The 18,189-nt window shown below is 31.6% G+C and overlaps 1 protein-coding gene across 1 annotated transcript; it reads left to right on the forward strand.

The window, feature by feature from the left end:
• Nucleotides 1-168: 168 nt before the first annotated feature.
• LOC103571668 (putative sodium-dependent multivitamin transporter) lies at nucleotides 169-16,715 on the forward strand (the record flags this gene model as incomplete). The annotated part of the gene is made up of 7 exons (XM_053737925.1): nucleotides 169-201; nucleotides 5,983-6,078; nucleotides 6,153-6,374; nucleotides 6,447-6,790; nucleotides 6,860-6,979; nucleotides 12,095-12,751; nucleotides 16,454-16,715. Coding segments are annotated over 7 exons (1,734 nt in total), but the record flags the coding sequence as incomplete, so codon positions are not given.
• Between the last annotated feature and the right edge of the window lie 1,474 nt (nucleotides 16,716-18,189).

The following is an 18,189-nucleotide window of genomic DNA, read 5'->3' on the forward strand; positions in this document are numbered from 1 at the left end:
TTGTTTTTGCTCATTCTGTATTTTATATCATGTCAACTAATGAGAATTCAGAAACTCTCAATACAGTTTTTTTTATAGAAAATTGAATGCTCTACAAAACAAGTTTCTCTTGAAATCGATCAGAACACTTTTTTTAAGAGCTTGGCATTAAAATAGAAATAACTAGAAGAGAATGCAGAATATAAAAAAAATTTATTAGAGGTAATTTGTAAGAAATAAAATTGCCTACAAAAAAGATTCCATGACATTTTATGATTAGTCCGATAGTTTCACCGGAAAAGTAAGAAGATCTCCAACTTTACTTCAAGCTCCAATAACTTTTGAACAGATGGATTTATAAAAAAATGATAAGCGACTTTTTTTGTAGAGCATTTAATTTCCTATAAAAAAAACTGTATCGAGAGTTTTTGAATTCTCATTTAGTTGACATGGTATAAAATTCAGAACGAGCAGAAACAAGTTCTTCGAATTGTATCAAACTTTGACGTCGAATATCTTGTGAATGGTTGAGTTTATGCAAAAAACATAAAAGACCTTTTTTGTAGATCAGTAAATTTACTACAAAATATTTCAGGAGAAATTTTTTGTATCTTGATTTTTTTAGAAGTAATGTATTTTTTACCATGTTACTAAATGAAAAATCGAAAATTATCAATAGCCACCTCTAAATATCAATATTAAGAGCTCAAATTTTAACTGCCACCACATTTTAAGGTATCCTTTCGATTTTTCAGTGTTCATCAAAAAAATAAAAGTAGTCCCTTAATTTGAAACCGTCTAATATATTTATATATATATATATATATATATATATATATATATATATATATTGTACATCTTGGTAAATTTAGATAGAAATTTTTTAGACATATAAATTCTATTAAGCTTTGCATTTTATTCCTTTAGAAATTTCTATGAGTATATATATATGGATTTGTAGTGATAAAAACATATTAGGTCTCAATATACTCAATTATTATTGGAGTCTATAGGATTATTGCAACAGGGATGCCTTATCGGTCTGAATTTATTTGAAAGTAAAATTTGATCGCCTACTAATTTTTACAAGGAAATAAAATAGAATATAATAAAAAAAATAAATTTCAACATCTGAGCAGGACGTAACAATAATATCAGAATTATACTGAAAATCTACAAGAATCATACTCAAATACCATATATGTTTTAGATCTTTTTTCAGTATCACCTAATTCGTTAAGGTACACTGAGAAAAAAAATACTGGCATTAAGAATATTTACTTGATACAAGAACATATGTTCTTGATAATTATCAAGAATATATAATTTTGTCTCAAGAATTCGCAGAATTGATGGAAATAATTTCTATTTAATTCGAGTAAAACTATTCTTTTGTTTACTTATAATATAATATTAAATTCATACAATAACAAAAATAAATTTGATACTCTTTTCTCAAGAAATTGATAATTAATAATAATAAAATAAATGTTTTGAACGGAATTCTTGAACCAAAAAATTCTTGTTTAAACAATAGTATTTTATTTTCTCAGTATAACGACAGTTTCTGGCCGAGGTGGGCCAGATAGAATTATTTCAAGATTAAAGAATCTTCGGTTTTCATTACGTTTACGTCTGTATTAATAATATATATAAGCTCGATGAATAATTAAACGTTAAAAAAACATTCGATCGCTACATTAAGCATCCAGGTCAGTTCAGGTTGGAGATTAGAAGTCATCACATTTTTTTATCAACAAGACAATAAAATAACCAGTCTAAATAATGCTCCTAATACATAAGATCCCGGAAAAAATGTAAATACGTTTTCTTCTCTTCGCAAATTACTATTTTTTTGTCTATTTTCAACAGTAAATACAGTCTATAAAATAATTAAAAATCATTTTTTCCACAGAGATATCAAAACGGCAAAGCAAATCATAAAGATGGGACTTTTCCCAAAGGATAAACACTTAAATACAGACTATGTAAAACATTGCAATGTCATTATGTTATGCTTGCTTATGATTTATGTAATCGTTTTAATAGCGACAACGCTTCTTGTTAGATATAGAATGCAAGTCTCTTATAAAAACAGTATTTGGAAAACATCAAGATAGTGCAGTTTGAAGTACAAGTTCTTCATAGTTCCATTTAATTAGATGATATCAACTAAGTATTGTAGACTTTTTTGTAATTGATACCAATATGGAGGTACATTTTTTAATTATGGAGTTTTTTAATTATGAAGTTATTTTCTAACACTTTTTTTTTCAAACATATAATATATAAAGTAAGATAAATCTATACTTATTGGGTTAAGTCGAATTAACTGTCTATTTCAAGGAAAAGCACTACTTTCCTTGATTAGAAAATCTAATTTTAAATGATATGAGAAATCTAAATTATTTCATATTGTATCATATTACAGAGTTATAATTTGAAATAATTCAAAAAAATTTATAATTTTCAACTTCGAATTATTTTAAACTGTAAAAATATAATTTAAAATAATTCAAAATTCTCAACTTCGAATTATTTTAAATCATAAAATTATGAACCAGAAATTGTGATATTATTTTTTAATTCGATTTGATTTGAAATTATTCGAGGGTTTAAATCATTTCAAATAGTTCTGAATTATCCAGAGAACCAGAAATTGCGATATTATTTTTTAATTTAATTCAATTTGAAATGATTCCAGAGTTCAAATCTTGTTAAATAATTTTAAATCAGAAAATAATATTTTGTTACTAGGTAGATTTTTTTAAAAATCTCGGTTCTGTATTTGACCTCGTCGTTAATTTTTCAAGGAATTTTGTCATAATCTATCATAATTAGTTAAGTAGAGTTCGAAAAAACAATTCGTTGATAAATTTATATATGTATGTGTATATACATGGGTCATTCCATGTCAAATCGACCAATGGTTGGAATCGACCCCTTTTGATTTGGACCAATTTTGGTCAGATGTTTCCTATTACCATATAACGCAATGCTGCCAAAGGAAAAAAATTTTAAAATTTTTCTTCAAAAGTTATGCAAAATTCATTCAAAATTTTGCGATTTTCCAGTTTTTCAACTTTATTCTTTCAATATCTCGAAAACTATGATAGTTAAATAACGATCCAAAGCTTTTTTTTAAAGGGGTACTTGAGGCTGTAAAAAAAAAAATTCCAAAAAAAAATTTTGAAAAATGACAAATTTGTCAGATTTTGAATTCTTAAAATTCGTCAAAAATAACGATCGACATTAAATTTTTGGCTAAATTTTTTTTGTATAACACCTTGTACTTATTTTAAAAAATTCGGAAATTTTCATAACTGTGTTTTTTGTTTTTGCAAAAATATGAATTTTTGAATTAAAAAAAAAAATTTTTTTTTGATTTTGTTGTTGAGTAAAGTCAAGCAATCACGCAATTAAGTTAATCTCAGCAGTAAAAATTTCACTTACGGTAATAATAATGTGAAAAAGACCATCAATGACGGTTACATTCTTATTTATTTGATATATATCTATCGACTGCATTTTTTGATTATTAAAAATATGAATTTTTTAACTTTATTATATAACTTTTTATTTTTTTTATTTTTAGTCAAGTCAAGTTGAGAAATCAATCAATTTTGTGAATTTCAGCAGTAAGAATTTCGTTTATTGACATAATAATGAAGAAGAAGACAATTACTGACGGTTATATTCTAATATGTTTGATATCAAATATAATTATTATATTTGGCCTTTTTCAGATTATTATGTCAATAAGCGAAATTTTTACTGCTGAAATTCACAAAATTAGTTGATTTCTCAACTTGACTTAACTAAAAATAAAAAAAAAAATAAATAAAGTTTAAAAATGCATATTTTTTAATAATCAAAAAATACAGTCGATAGATATCAAATAAATAAGAATATAACCGTCAATGATGGTCTTTCTCACATTATTATGACAGTAAGTGAAATTTTTACTGCCGAAATTTACTCAATTACGTGATTGCTTAACTTTACTTAAAAAAAAAATTAGGAAAAAACAAATTTTTTTTTTAATAAAATTAAAAAATTCATATTTTTGCAAAAACAAATAACACAGTTCTGAAAACTTCAGGATCTTTTAAAATAAGTACAAGATGTTATCTAAAAAAAATTGAGCCAAAAATTTTATGTCGATTGTCATTTTGGACGAATTTCAAGAATTCAACATTTGACAAATTTGTAATTTTTCAAAATTTTTTTTTTGAATATTTTTTTTTTTTTTTCACAGCCTCAAGTATCCCTTTCATAAAAAGCTTTAGATCGTTATTGCAACTACCTTGATAGAACAACTGAATTCAACCGAATTCAAAATTTTAATTCTGTTATATTCTGTCGAATTCTGCAAAACAGAATTCTACTGAATTAAAAATTTAAATTTGAATTAAACAGAATGAAACCGATTTAAAAATTTCAAATTCGTTTAAATTCAGTTTAATTCGGATTCAGAACCAGAAATTGGAGAGTTATTTTCGAATTAAACCGAATAGAATTATTTAAATTCGTTTTAATTTGGACAAATTCTGGTTTTTCTGCCGAATTAAACAGGATTCATTTTTACGTTAGGTACCGAGTTAACAGAATTTGTTTGAATTAAATAGAATTATATTGTATATATATATATATATATATATATATATATATATATATATATATATATATGTATGTATATATAACGAGTCATATTAGAAAAAATTTTGATAGCTGATATAATAAGCTATATTTTCCTTTCTCTCCATTTTGATTTACGATAGTTTTTCCAATTTTAATAAGGCTTCAACGTTTCATGATCCATTTTCGCGTTATGATAAAGATGTCATTAACTCGTTATTACAATTTCATACTTTTTACGGTTTTTGATGAATGATTATCAAATTTTTTTATACTGATTCTTCAGCCAATTATATTGATCAAGTTCAAAAATTTAAAAGATCGGTTTAGTATTCGGGAAATGGTGGCAATTTAAAGTTTTTAAATTAACGAGAAATGTTGATTCGATCTTTTTTATCTTTAATATATTTCTAACGGAAACTTCTATTTTTATTATGTATAACGAACTCCAAAGCTGAGACAATAAACTATATTTTCCTATTTTTATTTTATGATTTAGGATAATTTTTCAAATTTCGATACAGGTTCAAAGTTAAGTAATTAATTTCTGTGTTATGGTTAAAATTTCCTTGTTCTATCTTTGGTTGTTTTCGACCTCGAAATTTATCAAAAATGTCAATAAAAAATTAATTTATACTTCAATTTTATCTTGGAACTTCAAAATAAAGGAAGAATGAGAATTATACTTCCATTTCGGATGCTTAATGGCCTTTTTTTCGTAAGAATACTCGTGGATACACCATGTGACCACAATGAGTACACCGTGTAATTATGGTGGTAAAATGGCACAAAACTATCGTGTAACCACCGCGGATCCACCGAGATTCCACGGTGTTTTCTCCGTGATTCAAAACCACCAGGGCTACATCGTTCATTTTCCTCCATTGAATCACAATGTTATAATTATTGTAATGTTATTATTACCCAATAAAGCGTAAACAAACACAGGATTGAGCACTATCCGATCAGATAAATATAGATATATCTGTTCAGACCTATTTAGCTTAGGTTTATTTAACAGTACATCATACACCAATGTTGAAAAGTAGATAATTCCAACTTGCATGTATAATTGCCTACCTGAGCTGAAAGCGAAACTGGCAAACATACAGATCGGGACGTCCAACTTTCCTCCGTGGTGTGTATACAAGTTCTTACCAAACCTACAACTGAAAGTTTAAATTTCCGCTTGTGATTGTGGGAAGAATAGTGCATGTGATAACTTGTACCATTTGTTTTCTCATAAGAAAAAAATTTTATTAAAGAAAACCTGCTGGGTAGATAACTATTTAACTGCCAATATCTTACATTATTTCATCGTTATAGAATAGTACTACCACCCTTATTGCTGAATCGTCACTTCAGTGGGTCGATTGGATAACTATTGGTATCACTTTGGTTGCATCGGCAGCTATTGGAGTTTATTATCGCTTTACGGGTGGACAGCAAAAAACTGCTGAAGTGAGAAAATATAGAATATATACAAGTTTTTCTTGAACTATTCACCACCTAATTTTTTCAATTTTCTCTCTTAGGAATACTTTTCTGCCGACCGTTCCATAGGAGTTACTCTACTATCTTTTACTATGATGATAGCTTATCTGTCAGCGATATCACTACTTGGGAGCAGTGCTGAAAATTATAGTCATGGTGCACAATTTAATGTGATATATGTAGGTCTGATTTTAGGAACGCCTGTTGTTTCTCACTTTTACCTCCCAGTCTTTTATGAACTCAAAGTTATGAGTGTTTTTGAGGTAATTACATTTAATTGAAAATTCTGTATGATAGAGAACTTCAATATTGAATGATATTCTATAACATTTCAGTATCTCGAACGACGTTTCGGAGTAACTTCGAGGTTGATAGCAAGTGTAATAAATTTTATACAGATTAATTTTTATACGGGCATTGTTATATATGCTCCAGCATTGGCATTAGAAGCCACTACAGGACTTGATGGAAATATGAGTATAATATTGATTGGGTTAATTTGCACTTTTTATTCCAGCATCGGTGGTATTAAAGCCATAATTGTAACGGATATTTTACAAGGTGCACTTATGTTTATATGTGTATCTTGCGTTATTGGCATTGCATTAAGTGATCTTGAAGGCGGTGTTAGAAGTGTCTTTGATATAGCATATGAAGGCGGACGATTAAATTTTTTCAAGTAACATTAAATATTTAATCATTTGCTAACTTGATAGTATTTTAAATCAAAATTTATTTTAAATTTTAGTTTTGATCCTGACCCTACAATACGACACACATGGTGGTCTTTGACTATCGGAGGGGCTTATTTCTTTCTTTCCCTTTTTGCTTGCAACCAAGTTCAAGTTCAAAGAATGTTAACATCTAAGTAAGTTGGATTTCCCGAAAAAAAAATATATATACTTGATCATATAGAAAGGGTTCATATCTGATCAGATCAGATTATATAAGAAAATTCATTCTATAGAATATAATATGATTATATGTTATGATATATGATAATATATTGCCTTGTATGTTCACATAAGTTTCATATGATCATGTATGATACTTATGTAGGTTCGCAAAAATTATTTGAGCTAAAAAAATTATTTTTTAATTATGCTGGTTACAATTTTCCTTTTAAATAAATTCAATCTCAATTGTTATTCATTAATAATTATTTTTTTGTATCGATCAAAAATAATTTGGCATGAATTAGGCTTGAAGCATGATCTGCATAAAAGTTACAGCTAGTTCCATTTGGCCAAACCACGGTGTTTGAGGAGATGACTGCGTTATGGTTTCTATCGAAGCGGGATTCTTACGATTGAAGAGATATGGATGGTCTTAAGAAAGACCGTTGAGAAAGTTTATTTGGTTTTCAGAAAAACTATTTTTAGAAAAGAATTCTGAAAAGAGCTGACGTGGTCTTGAAAAGAGCTCATCGACTGATAAGCTCGAAGACATTCAGTTGACCATCTGTCCCATAATCCTTGGAACCGTTTTTGGATACGTTGGAAATGAAAAAGTTCGGATTCTGGTACAAATGAAAAAGATGGTTCTGAAATTGTGGTGAATGCTTCACCACGATTTAAATGACCTGAAGTGAGAGCTGAGATATCTTTTGGATAATCAAAAAGAGCACTAATAGGTCTTAAATTAAAAACAACATCAACTTGAGCAAGAAATGTCGCAACATCTTCAAAAGTGAGAAGCTTATAATTTCAACCTTGGAACTGTGAGCGTATGAGAGGCGCAGTTATGGTTTTTGAGCAGGCTAGAGTAACTACTGAGGAGTTGTCTGAGTATGCAATTCTGAGATAGACTGCTGCTGCCATTGCTAGTTGAGAAAAGTCGGAGAACCCATGAATCTGTACTAAATAGGCTTAAAAGTACGAATGTAACTATCTGGGTATCTTGAGAGTGGAGAGTAAATTGAGATCATCACAAAGCTTAGACCTGTTTGAATAAGATGTTTCTTTGAAATGTAAAGATGTCTTCATTAGGATGCCACGAGATGCCCAATATTTTCGATGTTAACACTTCGAATGAGTGAATAGGTGGTGCTTCTTCAGATGACGTGCTTGGTGATGAGAATTGAGGGTGATTGCTTTTTTACTTGTTGAGTGATAGGCAAGCTGAGAGACACATGTTATTTAATTGAACGGCAATATGTTTGAGTAGTTCGAAAGTTTCTGCATCACTTGAGATGTCGTCAACATAACTGCCTTTGAGAATTGTATCCACTGCAAGTAGATAATTGCAACCTTTATCGGCAACTAATTGCTTGAAAATACGACAAGCCAAGTACGAAGCTGATCTGGCCCTAGATCTTGTGGTAGATAGTTGATGTGCTCTAATCTGAGAGTTCTGATCCAGCAAAAGTATACACTAAAGATCCCAATTTTTTTCATGAACTTTAATCTGGCGGAACATCTTCAATATACCCGTGATGAATATACCTGTGTTGTCTGATATACAGTAACACATCGATGATATCAGATTAAGTCTTCGGACCGGTGTGCATGATGTCAATGAGTGATACCTGAAATAACGTCATACTGGATTCATTGAACACCACTCTCATTTCGGTAGAGGTACTTTGTTCATGTAATACCCTATGATGAGGTAGGGAATACGCATGAGAAGGCTCTGGAGTGTTGACAGGTAAAGCGACCATGTGACCGAGAACTTCATACTGACGTAAGAAGCTGATTTAACGCTCATTGAGAACTGTGTCAGATAAGAGACATTTGAGAAGACGCTGGAGGCATCTGTATGCAGTTAATATTGAGTTACCAAGTCTTGAGACGTCTGAATTGAGAAGAACTCATAAAGTATAACGACCTGATATATGTCTGGAATGAGTTACTTTGAAACGCTCTTTACATTTTGACTCAGTCTAACTTAGAGATGCTTTTAATGCAGTTGGTACTTTTTCTTGTACCCAGAATTTCATGAGATTTTCTTGCAACTCATCATTACTCATTAGATGAAGAGATCGTAGAGGTTTCGTATGAGAGTCTTAAGATGCTGCACCCAAAGCTGCCCATCCAAGTACAGTATGCATTGCCATTGGTTCGAATAGATCACTCATAATCAGACGAGATGACTTATGGATGCTTCTGAGATTGTCTGCACCGATGAAAATGTTAACTGGACCTGGTGTTGAGAATTTTAAATCTGCCAACTCTAATCAGTTGATATGATACCAGTCTCGATCAGTTACTATTACCGATAGAATCTGAATCATAATTCTAGTTGATATATATATATATATATATATATATATATATATATATGATATACGATAGATGATATGATATAAGCCATCAATTACACTTGGGGTGCTGTGAGTAGATCGTAAGTCTAGCATCGCTAAACCTTGAGTTTTTCCTGGTGAGGTGCTGCCAACTCCATGCATTAGAATCGCTGACGACTTTCTAAAAAGTCCAAATCGGTCAACGAGTTTAGATGAGACCAGTGTCAACTCTGAGCCAGGGCCCATGAGAACATGATCTTGATGTTGAGTGTTATCTGAAAATAAAATGATTACTTTGTATGTAGCAAGTAAAACAGTTACCCGTGAATGAGCAGTTGATACTGGCCGAGTCCATTTTTGGATCGTCTAAAAAGGCTTAATGAGAATTGGTTGAAAAATCTGATTTACGGTCCAGCAGTGGCAGTTGGAACCGCTCGTACTGAATTCTTGTCCCAATGTAGCGATGTGTAATCGTGTTAATAGCAGATTTTGCATCCTCCGAAGATATTGCAAGTGCGTACCTTATGTCTACTCAGGCAACTTTAGCACAAACACTCCTGGATGACTGTGCTCATCCTGTCTTCCAAACTGAGAAGTCCAACTGCGGGACAAAACGCAATGGAATGAGACTTTGAATAAGCACTGCAGTGATTATTCAAATCTGGCCTTGTCTCATTGGTTTAAAACGACGTTGCAGACTTTGATTAATATGACGATGCGTGAGATGAGGGGTGTGGATTGGTACTAATGAGGTGCATATGTACCGCAGCAGTTCTTAGAGAAGATGGTGATCAGCTTTTTTTGGCCGCGACATGAGAATATCTTGACTAGGGGCATCTTTGGAGATTGTGGTGTCTCCATGCTGTTCAAAGCTCTCGCTGAGCCAGTGAGAAAGCTTTTCAGCTGGTCCTAGGTTAGGTAGTCATAAAATCGATTGCTATAGTAATGGTTGCCATGGTAATAGCTTTTATAGTATCGGTTGCTATCACAACGGTTGCTACGTCATTTGGTAATAGAGAATAGGAAGAGTGCGTTTAATAGACAGCTAACGGGGCAAGATAGTTCGGTAAATTGCTCAGAAGTCTATTTGGAATAAGAGTTTCATAAAATCCGTTATTAGAGAGCAGCTGGGTTGAGAAAGGAATATGTATGCCCCATTTCAAATCAATAGGACTTATAGTTTGGAAGATTTCTTGATGAGTGAGTGAGGGGTATTGCGCTCATATATATATATATATATATATATATATATATATATATATATATCCTCTCAAAGGAATATATGAGCATATATAATCTGTAGCGTTACATTTATTTTGTAATAGTTACGGTCATATCGAAAAATCAAATGAAGAGTCCAATATCGACTATAAATTTCTGGTATTGAGAGTAAGCATGAGGTAGAATACGGGTTAAGTTAGTATGGTGTAAATGGTCAGTATTTGGTAAGTGTAGGTTCAAGTATGTCTGCAGTTGATTACTGAATACATATGAGTATGGTTGCACTTAGATGTGCTTGATATAAAGTTCAGTTTACAGAACGTGCATGCTATGTTTACGAGTATTAAGATTTTGGAGTACGTATGAGTTGTGTGTAAGAGTAAGAGTAGTCTCTCATAGGAGGTCTAGCTGAGTTGTGGATAGTGGCCTCCCGACCAGTGATAACGCCTAAGCCTAAAGAGCCTACCCCTTTGGGTGACGTGATAACTGCGGGGGAATGACTGAGATGTTGTTGCCTCCTAGAGGTGGAGTTTGGGGCAGCATAAGGTACGATTATAGTTACTAAAGGTGGCAGGCTCCGTTTGCGATGCCCGAAGAAGCCAAATTCGATCTGTACCTGGAGTCCACGGGGAGTGGCACTGCGGGAAGGTCTGTGAGGCTACGTATTATATATGCGAGTGTAAGAATGGATGTAAAATGGAGAATACGACTGCGCATAGAAAAGGAGTAAGTTAGATAATAAGAGTGGGCGAATAAAGAACAGTAATGTGTTGGGGAATACCAAAGTAGATAGTTGAGTTTCAGAGCTGTAGATGAGCAGTAGGAAGTCTGCGAGTGGCCGTGACAGAGTCACGATCCAATACCGAATGCTATAGATAGCGATTATCAAGGTGGAGCATGATGTTCTAGTTGCTGCGCTCAAGAAGCCAGCGTACCGATATGTTTTCGTCCGTCATTATTAGTCATGTCCGATTATTTAATTGATATTTGGTTATCAATTCTTGATTTAACTTCAGTCGATGATTTACTTTACGTAGCTTCTTTCAACCTGGACTGACCTCGACCTTCTCTCCATAACCTAGCATAGTGAGGGTACTGAAACGTGCCGCTAGCAAAGTTCATTTTGATCATCTCCTAAGGATAGAGATTTGAGGTCTTAAATTACTATTACGGTTAGACTGTCAGCCGATACTAAGGAAAGGGATCGGTTGTCACCCATCGGGATCGAGAAGAGATGAGGGAGGTGTTCTGTAAACAAAGTGTAACGAAGTCTAATTTTATTTTTTGTCCCCGAATAGATTTAATGCGAGTATTTTATTTGTGAATTTATTTAATCTAGCATCGAGCTTAAGATATTTACGTTACAGTTCACATACATGATACTTGAATGATTTTTCTGGGGCTTATTATTAGCATGTATGATCATATATCATCATTTCTTATTATAAATGATCTCATGTATTTTACCATCGGGTTGTGAAGTTTGTACGACTAAATAATACCATCAAAAAATTTCAGGACACTTGGAGATGCTCGAAAAGCTCTTTGGATGAATATACCAATGACTTTGACAATGGCATTAACTATTTCGTTTGCAGGACTTGTACTTTATGCTTATTATGTAAATTGTGATCCGGTTATCGCTGGAGATATTAAGTCTTATGATATGTTGATGCCATACTTCGCAAAAAATCGCATGACCAAAATTCCAGCTCTCACTGGAATTTTCATTGCAGGTGTTTTTAGTGCAAGTCTTAGTACAGTTTCTGCAATGCTCAACTCCCTCGCGGCAATAGCTTTAGCAGATTACATAAAGCCACTATACCAGCGACTTGGCCGTCAGTTCCCTGATGAAAAAGCTGCATTTTACGGAAAAATTCTGGGATTCTTTATCGGTTTTGTTAGCATTTCTATTGCTTTTTTAGCTTCAAGATTAGGCGCGCTCATCCAAGCAGTATTAGCTGTAAACGGAGCTTTTGGTGGTCCAATTCTGGGACTCTTCACTTTAGGAATGTTCGTCGAATCAGCAAACGAAACTGGAGCAGTTATTGGCACTATTATTTCTATCTCTTGCAATATGTGGATTGCTTTTTCACCAAAACCTATCACACCTACTCTAGCGATGTCCATTGACAAGTGCTTCAATTCAACGAGTATCATCCAAGAAGATATAAGGTATTTAGAATATGCATTCCCTGCAATAAATATTTATTCTTGCATGCGTCAATATACAAAGCCCAACTCTTGCCTTAAAAAACAATGTTTTTTTGACACAAGAAGTTAATTCAGGTAACTGAAACTTTCAACTTAACATTGATAAATAGCTAATATTGAACGTATTCATTGATTTCGTTGTTAAATGATGATAATAAATAGCACACTGACTTTATTCTGCTAAAAGAATCCAATAGATTTTTATAGCTGTATGTATAAGGCCCTATACTTAACTATATCACTTTTCATAGAACTTATTCATTCTTATAAAATCTCTATGGGAATTAATGACAAACTATTGAATTCTATGGGATTTTCTAAACAAGAGACTCCTATGCATTGTGGCCACTAATCTTATACACTGATCACAAAAATTAAGGGATATAAAAAAATACTAAATTTTTAGGTGATTTTTAACATGCTGTAACTTGGTAAAAAATGTTCATTGAGTGATAATAAAATAAGCAAAATGTAGCCTCAAGTTTCTAGTTTCGAGATTCAGGATGCAAATTTCTTATCATGCATGGTTCCGGAGTAATCCTTAGACAACCGACGAAACAAAAAATTTTCCAAATTTTTGCCCGTCTTCCAACTAGTCCATAGACTTCAATAATTTTTCTTTTATAATTTGACCTCATGAATCTTTTAGGAGGTTTTATGCCCTTTAATTTCCCGGCCTCAAAAAGCCTCTACAGCAATTCGGCACAGAGTTATCATTGATCAAAGTAAAAAAGTTCATTTAGCTTTGATAATCAATAACTCTGGATATATTTCTCTTACAGAGAATGGAAGTAGGGGTTTGTAAACTACAAAAAATTTTCTATAAGACAAAGTTAGTGGCTTTTGATGGAAAAATTTTTTGTTGAAGCGATAATGTTTACTAAAAAACAGGTAAGAATTCGCATATTTAAGGATATTCGGGAATCTTGGTATAACTTTAGATATAACGGATGAACAAAGGATACCAATGGTTGTTTTTCAACCTCAAAGTGTCCTGAAAAAAACCCTGAAAATTTCAATGCGCTGCGGTTTTTCTTTCTTAATGTTCCGAACCTTTGAATTTATCGACTTTGCCAAAAATCGCATAACGAGCGGTCCTTTGTTATTGAATCATTTCTTTAGTGTCAAAAAGTTTTTTTAAGTGACAAGCTTTATTGGAAAATTTGTGACGGTCATTTCGCATTAGAACAGGCTCGTTATTTAGGTTCGTCGGTCACAAGACAGCTAGCAGACCGTCTTGTGACTAGACTCAAAATGACTGTTATTCCGCATCACTGATCAGAATTAATTTTGAAGATTAAAAGAAACCAAATATCGAAAAAACCTATTTTTTCGAAGAAAAAAAAAATTTTGGAAAAAAATTTTTTTTCAATAATTACTTTTTTCAATTAAAACAATAAAGCTTACCATTACAAATACTTTGTGACACTATAGAAATGATTAAATATAAAAGAACCGCTCATTATGCAATTTTTGGCAAAATCGATAAATTTAAAGGTTAGGAATACTAAGAAAGAAAAATCGGAGCGCTTTAAAATTTTCAGGGTTTCTTCAGGACACTTTGAAGTTGAAAAAAAAAAACAAACGGTATCTTTTGTTCATCCGTTATATCCAAAATTATACCAAGATTCCCGAATATCCTTAAATATGCGAATTCTTACCTGTTTTTTAATAAACATTATCGCTTCAACAAAAAATTATTCCATCAAAAGCCACTAACTTTGTCTTATAGAAAATTTTTTGTAGTTTTCAAACCCCTACTTCTATTCTCTGTAAGAGCAATTTATCCAGAATTATTGATTATCAAAGCTAAATGAACTTTTTTGCTTTGATCAATGATAACTCTGTGCCGAATTGTTGTAGAGACTTTTTGAGGTTGGGAAATTAAAGGGCATAAAACCTCCTAAAAGATTCATGAGGTCAAATTATAAAAGAAAAATTATTGAAGCAAATGGACTAGATGGAAGACGGACAAAAATTTGGAAAATATTTTTTTCGTCGGTTTTCTAAGGATTACTCCGGAACCATGCATGATAAAAAATTTGCAGTTCGAATCTTGAAACTAGAAACTTGAGGCTACATTTTGCTTATTTTATTATCACTCAATGAACATTTTTTACCGAGTTACAGCATGTCAAAAATCACCTAAAAATTTAGTATTTTTTTTATATCCCTTAATTTTTGTGATCAGTGAAGCATAATTTTTATACCGAATAGATCTGGGAAACGGTTGACCCTACTAGTCAGCTCCAAAACTTCCTAATGTAATCGTTTCAAGGTAGTCAAAAACATTATTGCAGATACATTTTTAAACGCTTCGAACTTGAAAATACTCTTAAAATTAATTGGTCGACACCAAGCTCCTTAACGACTCAACGACGCTACCATCTCATTATTATTCTACAACGTGCCTTGCTACTTACAACCTCGTGCTTGAAACCGCTTCAGTAATTAATACCTTTGGTGACATTAAACTAAACCGCTACGCTAAATTATCCTCAATATTTAGTCAGTATATCAAGGCTGCTATTTATTGAGAATATATAAATTGTTCTGTTGCTAGTAATTAATTGTGAATTAATTTCCGTTGAGTTAACCGCTACTGACCACGTGTCAATTTATACGTGAATTATATCTTTGAGTTTGCATTCGCTATCGCGTATTATTTTCTAGTCGCATTCGCTCTTGAGTATAAGTTCTCATAATTTTAAAGTGTAAATAAATCTATAATTTATTTATTGATAACATCTGTGTAATTTTTAATTGGTTAATTCACCTCGCCTAAACCAGATCTAACTGATTTATTTGCTCACTTTACATTATTTTTCATGAAGTTACGATCTTGCAAAAATCACTAAAAAATTTCTAAAATTTTTCTGTTCCTTTCATTTATGGCATAGATGTATAATTTATTGAATTTCAAAGAGTGGGAGAAAAAAAAAGAGAGAGAAAAAGAGAGAGAAAGTTACTAGACTGGTCCACAAAAACAGCTGTTTTTTATATTTTGATTTTTTAACCTTCGTCGGTTACGTGCATTTTCTAACCGAGTGAGGTCGCGTGATAAGCGTCATACCACCCTGTTAAATTGAACGCGCTGTTGCCAAATGTCAAACCACGACTTTCATGCGTTTTCCTATTATTAAAAACATTATTTTTTAATAAGAAAATTGTTAAAAATTATTTTATGTGAATAAAGTTATTGATATTAAGTGACAATTTAGTTGTAAATAAAATAATTAAAGCATGAACTAAGCTGAAAAGTTACTTTACTTTCAATAGTTGTATCTACTCCACAAGTGATAAAATAGTCTAAGATAGTGGCGGTAAAGAAACTTGGCAATACCGCAGTTTGAAAAGGACTCAGACACCCGCACAGAGCGGTGAGAGCCACTTTCTCATACTGGGTCTTGAATATTAAAATTTAGAAATATTTTCCAAGTGTTTTTATGCTTGTTAATAGCATTTAAATTTACAAAATAGTTCAAAGGTGGAATTAAATTTGACTCAAAACTACTAATTCAAGTAATTTTGAGAAAAAAATTATAATGTAAAAAAGGCGGTGCTACGCTCATTACGCGACTGACAGAAGGTTAATTAGTTGTGACGCAAATTAAAAATTGAAATTCGTTTGATATATCTTATTTAAAGAGATTTTTTTTTCAGAACTACAAGTGATGATTCATCCTACTCTTACGTTAATCGACTTTCCTATCTTTGGATAACACCTCTTGGTATGAATATGACAATAATAGCTGGATACCTAGCAAGCCTTGCAGTCCAGAAACTTTCAAAGCTACCACCACCAGTATTCGATCCGTCTCTTTTTACCCCATTTATCGCAGAGAGAATAAGACGACGGCAAAAAAAAACAGAAGATTTGAAGAATAGCCAAATATTTGTGTTAAGCTCGAGAAATCAAGATTAAAAGCAGGGTTGGAATCAAAAATAGTATTTTTTCGTAATCCTATCTATTTTTTGAATATTGTAAATAGTTTAACATTTTGCATTTGATATTCATCCATTTGTAGGAAAGAAAACAAACTAGTTCATCAAAAACTTTATTGTACTTTATTTTACTCTAATTTGAATGTATTGCGTTTAATTTTATAAAAATATGGTGGCTAATTTGAAATCAATCTTTAATTAATGTAAAAAAAAAAAAACATATAGATGAAACTAATAGCGTGTCCGATAGTTTGCTCTAGGATGCTCAGAGTTACTCTGAAAAATGTAAAATGAGCACGATTTTCCAAACTTTCATATGTATATAGATGAGGCATCCCACGCCAAATCACCGAGGTTGTAGAACCGACCATCATTTATTTAGCCCATTTTTATACATGCTATAGTCCTTTTTAAAAAATGCGTCCATAATTTTTGTCAAATTTTTATGTTGCTTTTTGAAAAAGTTATGTATTCTTAAAAAATTTTAGATAAAAAACATTTAAATGCTCATAACTAAATAAAAAATATAGATAATTATATAAAGTCGTACATCATTTTTGTCAATTTTAAATAGACTTTCAACAAAAAATATTTAAAAGTTCAATAGATTTTTATTTCCATTTTTCTTCTTGGTTTTATAACAGGGTGTACTGATACTCTGGTCGTCCTTACTAAAGGCACCACTAGAAGTATTAACGGTCTTTTGGAACCGGATCTTAATACATCAGGATCGGTGTAATTTTATACTTGTAATAAAAGGAAAAAGAAGGATAATTTATAAATAAATGAAATTTATTGATTTTAAAACTTTTTAACGTTTTATTTATTCAACCTTTGACAAACTTTTGTTTTAACCTTATAAACCATAACTTCAACTCTGTCAATTACCTTTGACTCCCCGATAAAAAATGTTTAGATCCAAGCATATATGATTGGATCCAAACAGTCAGATATGCTTGAATTCAAATTTTGACACGATCCAAGCGGATCCAAACAGATCTGAAAATATCCAAAGAGATCCAAACAGATCTCGCTATATCCAAGAATATATAAGTGTATCCAAGCAGATCTGAGTAAATGTCGATCTTTAAAGATATCTACATAGATTTAAGTACATATATATAAAGAAGTTTCACTACATTCTAATAAATATATGTATAAATATATTATACTTTAGGCCATTCTAAAAACAATATCTACTCACATCTTGGACCTTATTGCTTTTACTTCTTAATGCTTTTAATGAACCTATGTATAACATATGGGTCATTCTCAGTTAAGACGTAAATTCGACGTCCACGGTAAAAAATCATATTTTTCAAAAAAATTTGATCATCTCTAAAAATTCGTGCTCATGTAAATGGTCACTCAAATTTATTTCTTAATTTTATTTAATTTAGTCACAATTTCATCTCAAAGTCAGAAAATAGCTCTCCCCTGGCTTGTCCTCGAGC

This window comes from Microplitis demolitor, chromosome 4, assembly GCF_026212275.2.
Source record: "Microplitis demolitor isolate Queensland-Clemson2020A chromosome 4, iyMicDemo2.1a, whole genome shotgun sequence".
NCBI classification, from domain to species: domain Eukaryota; kingdom Metazoa; phylum Arthropoda; class Insecta; order Hymenoptera; family Braconidae; genus Microplitis; species Microplitis demolitor.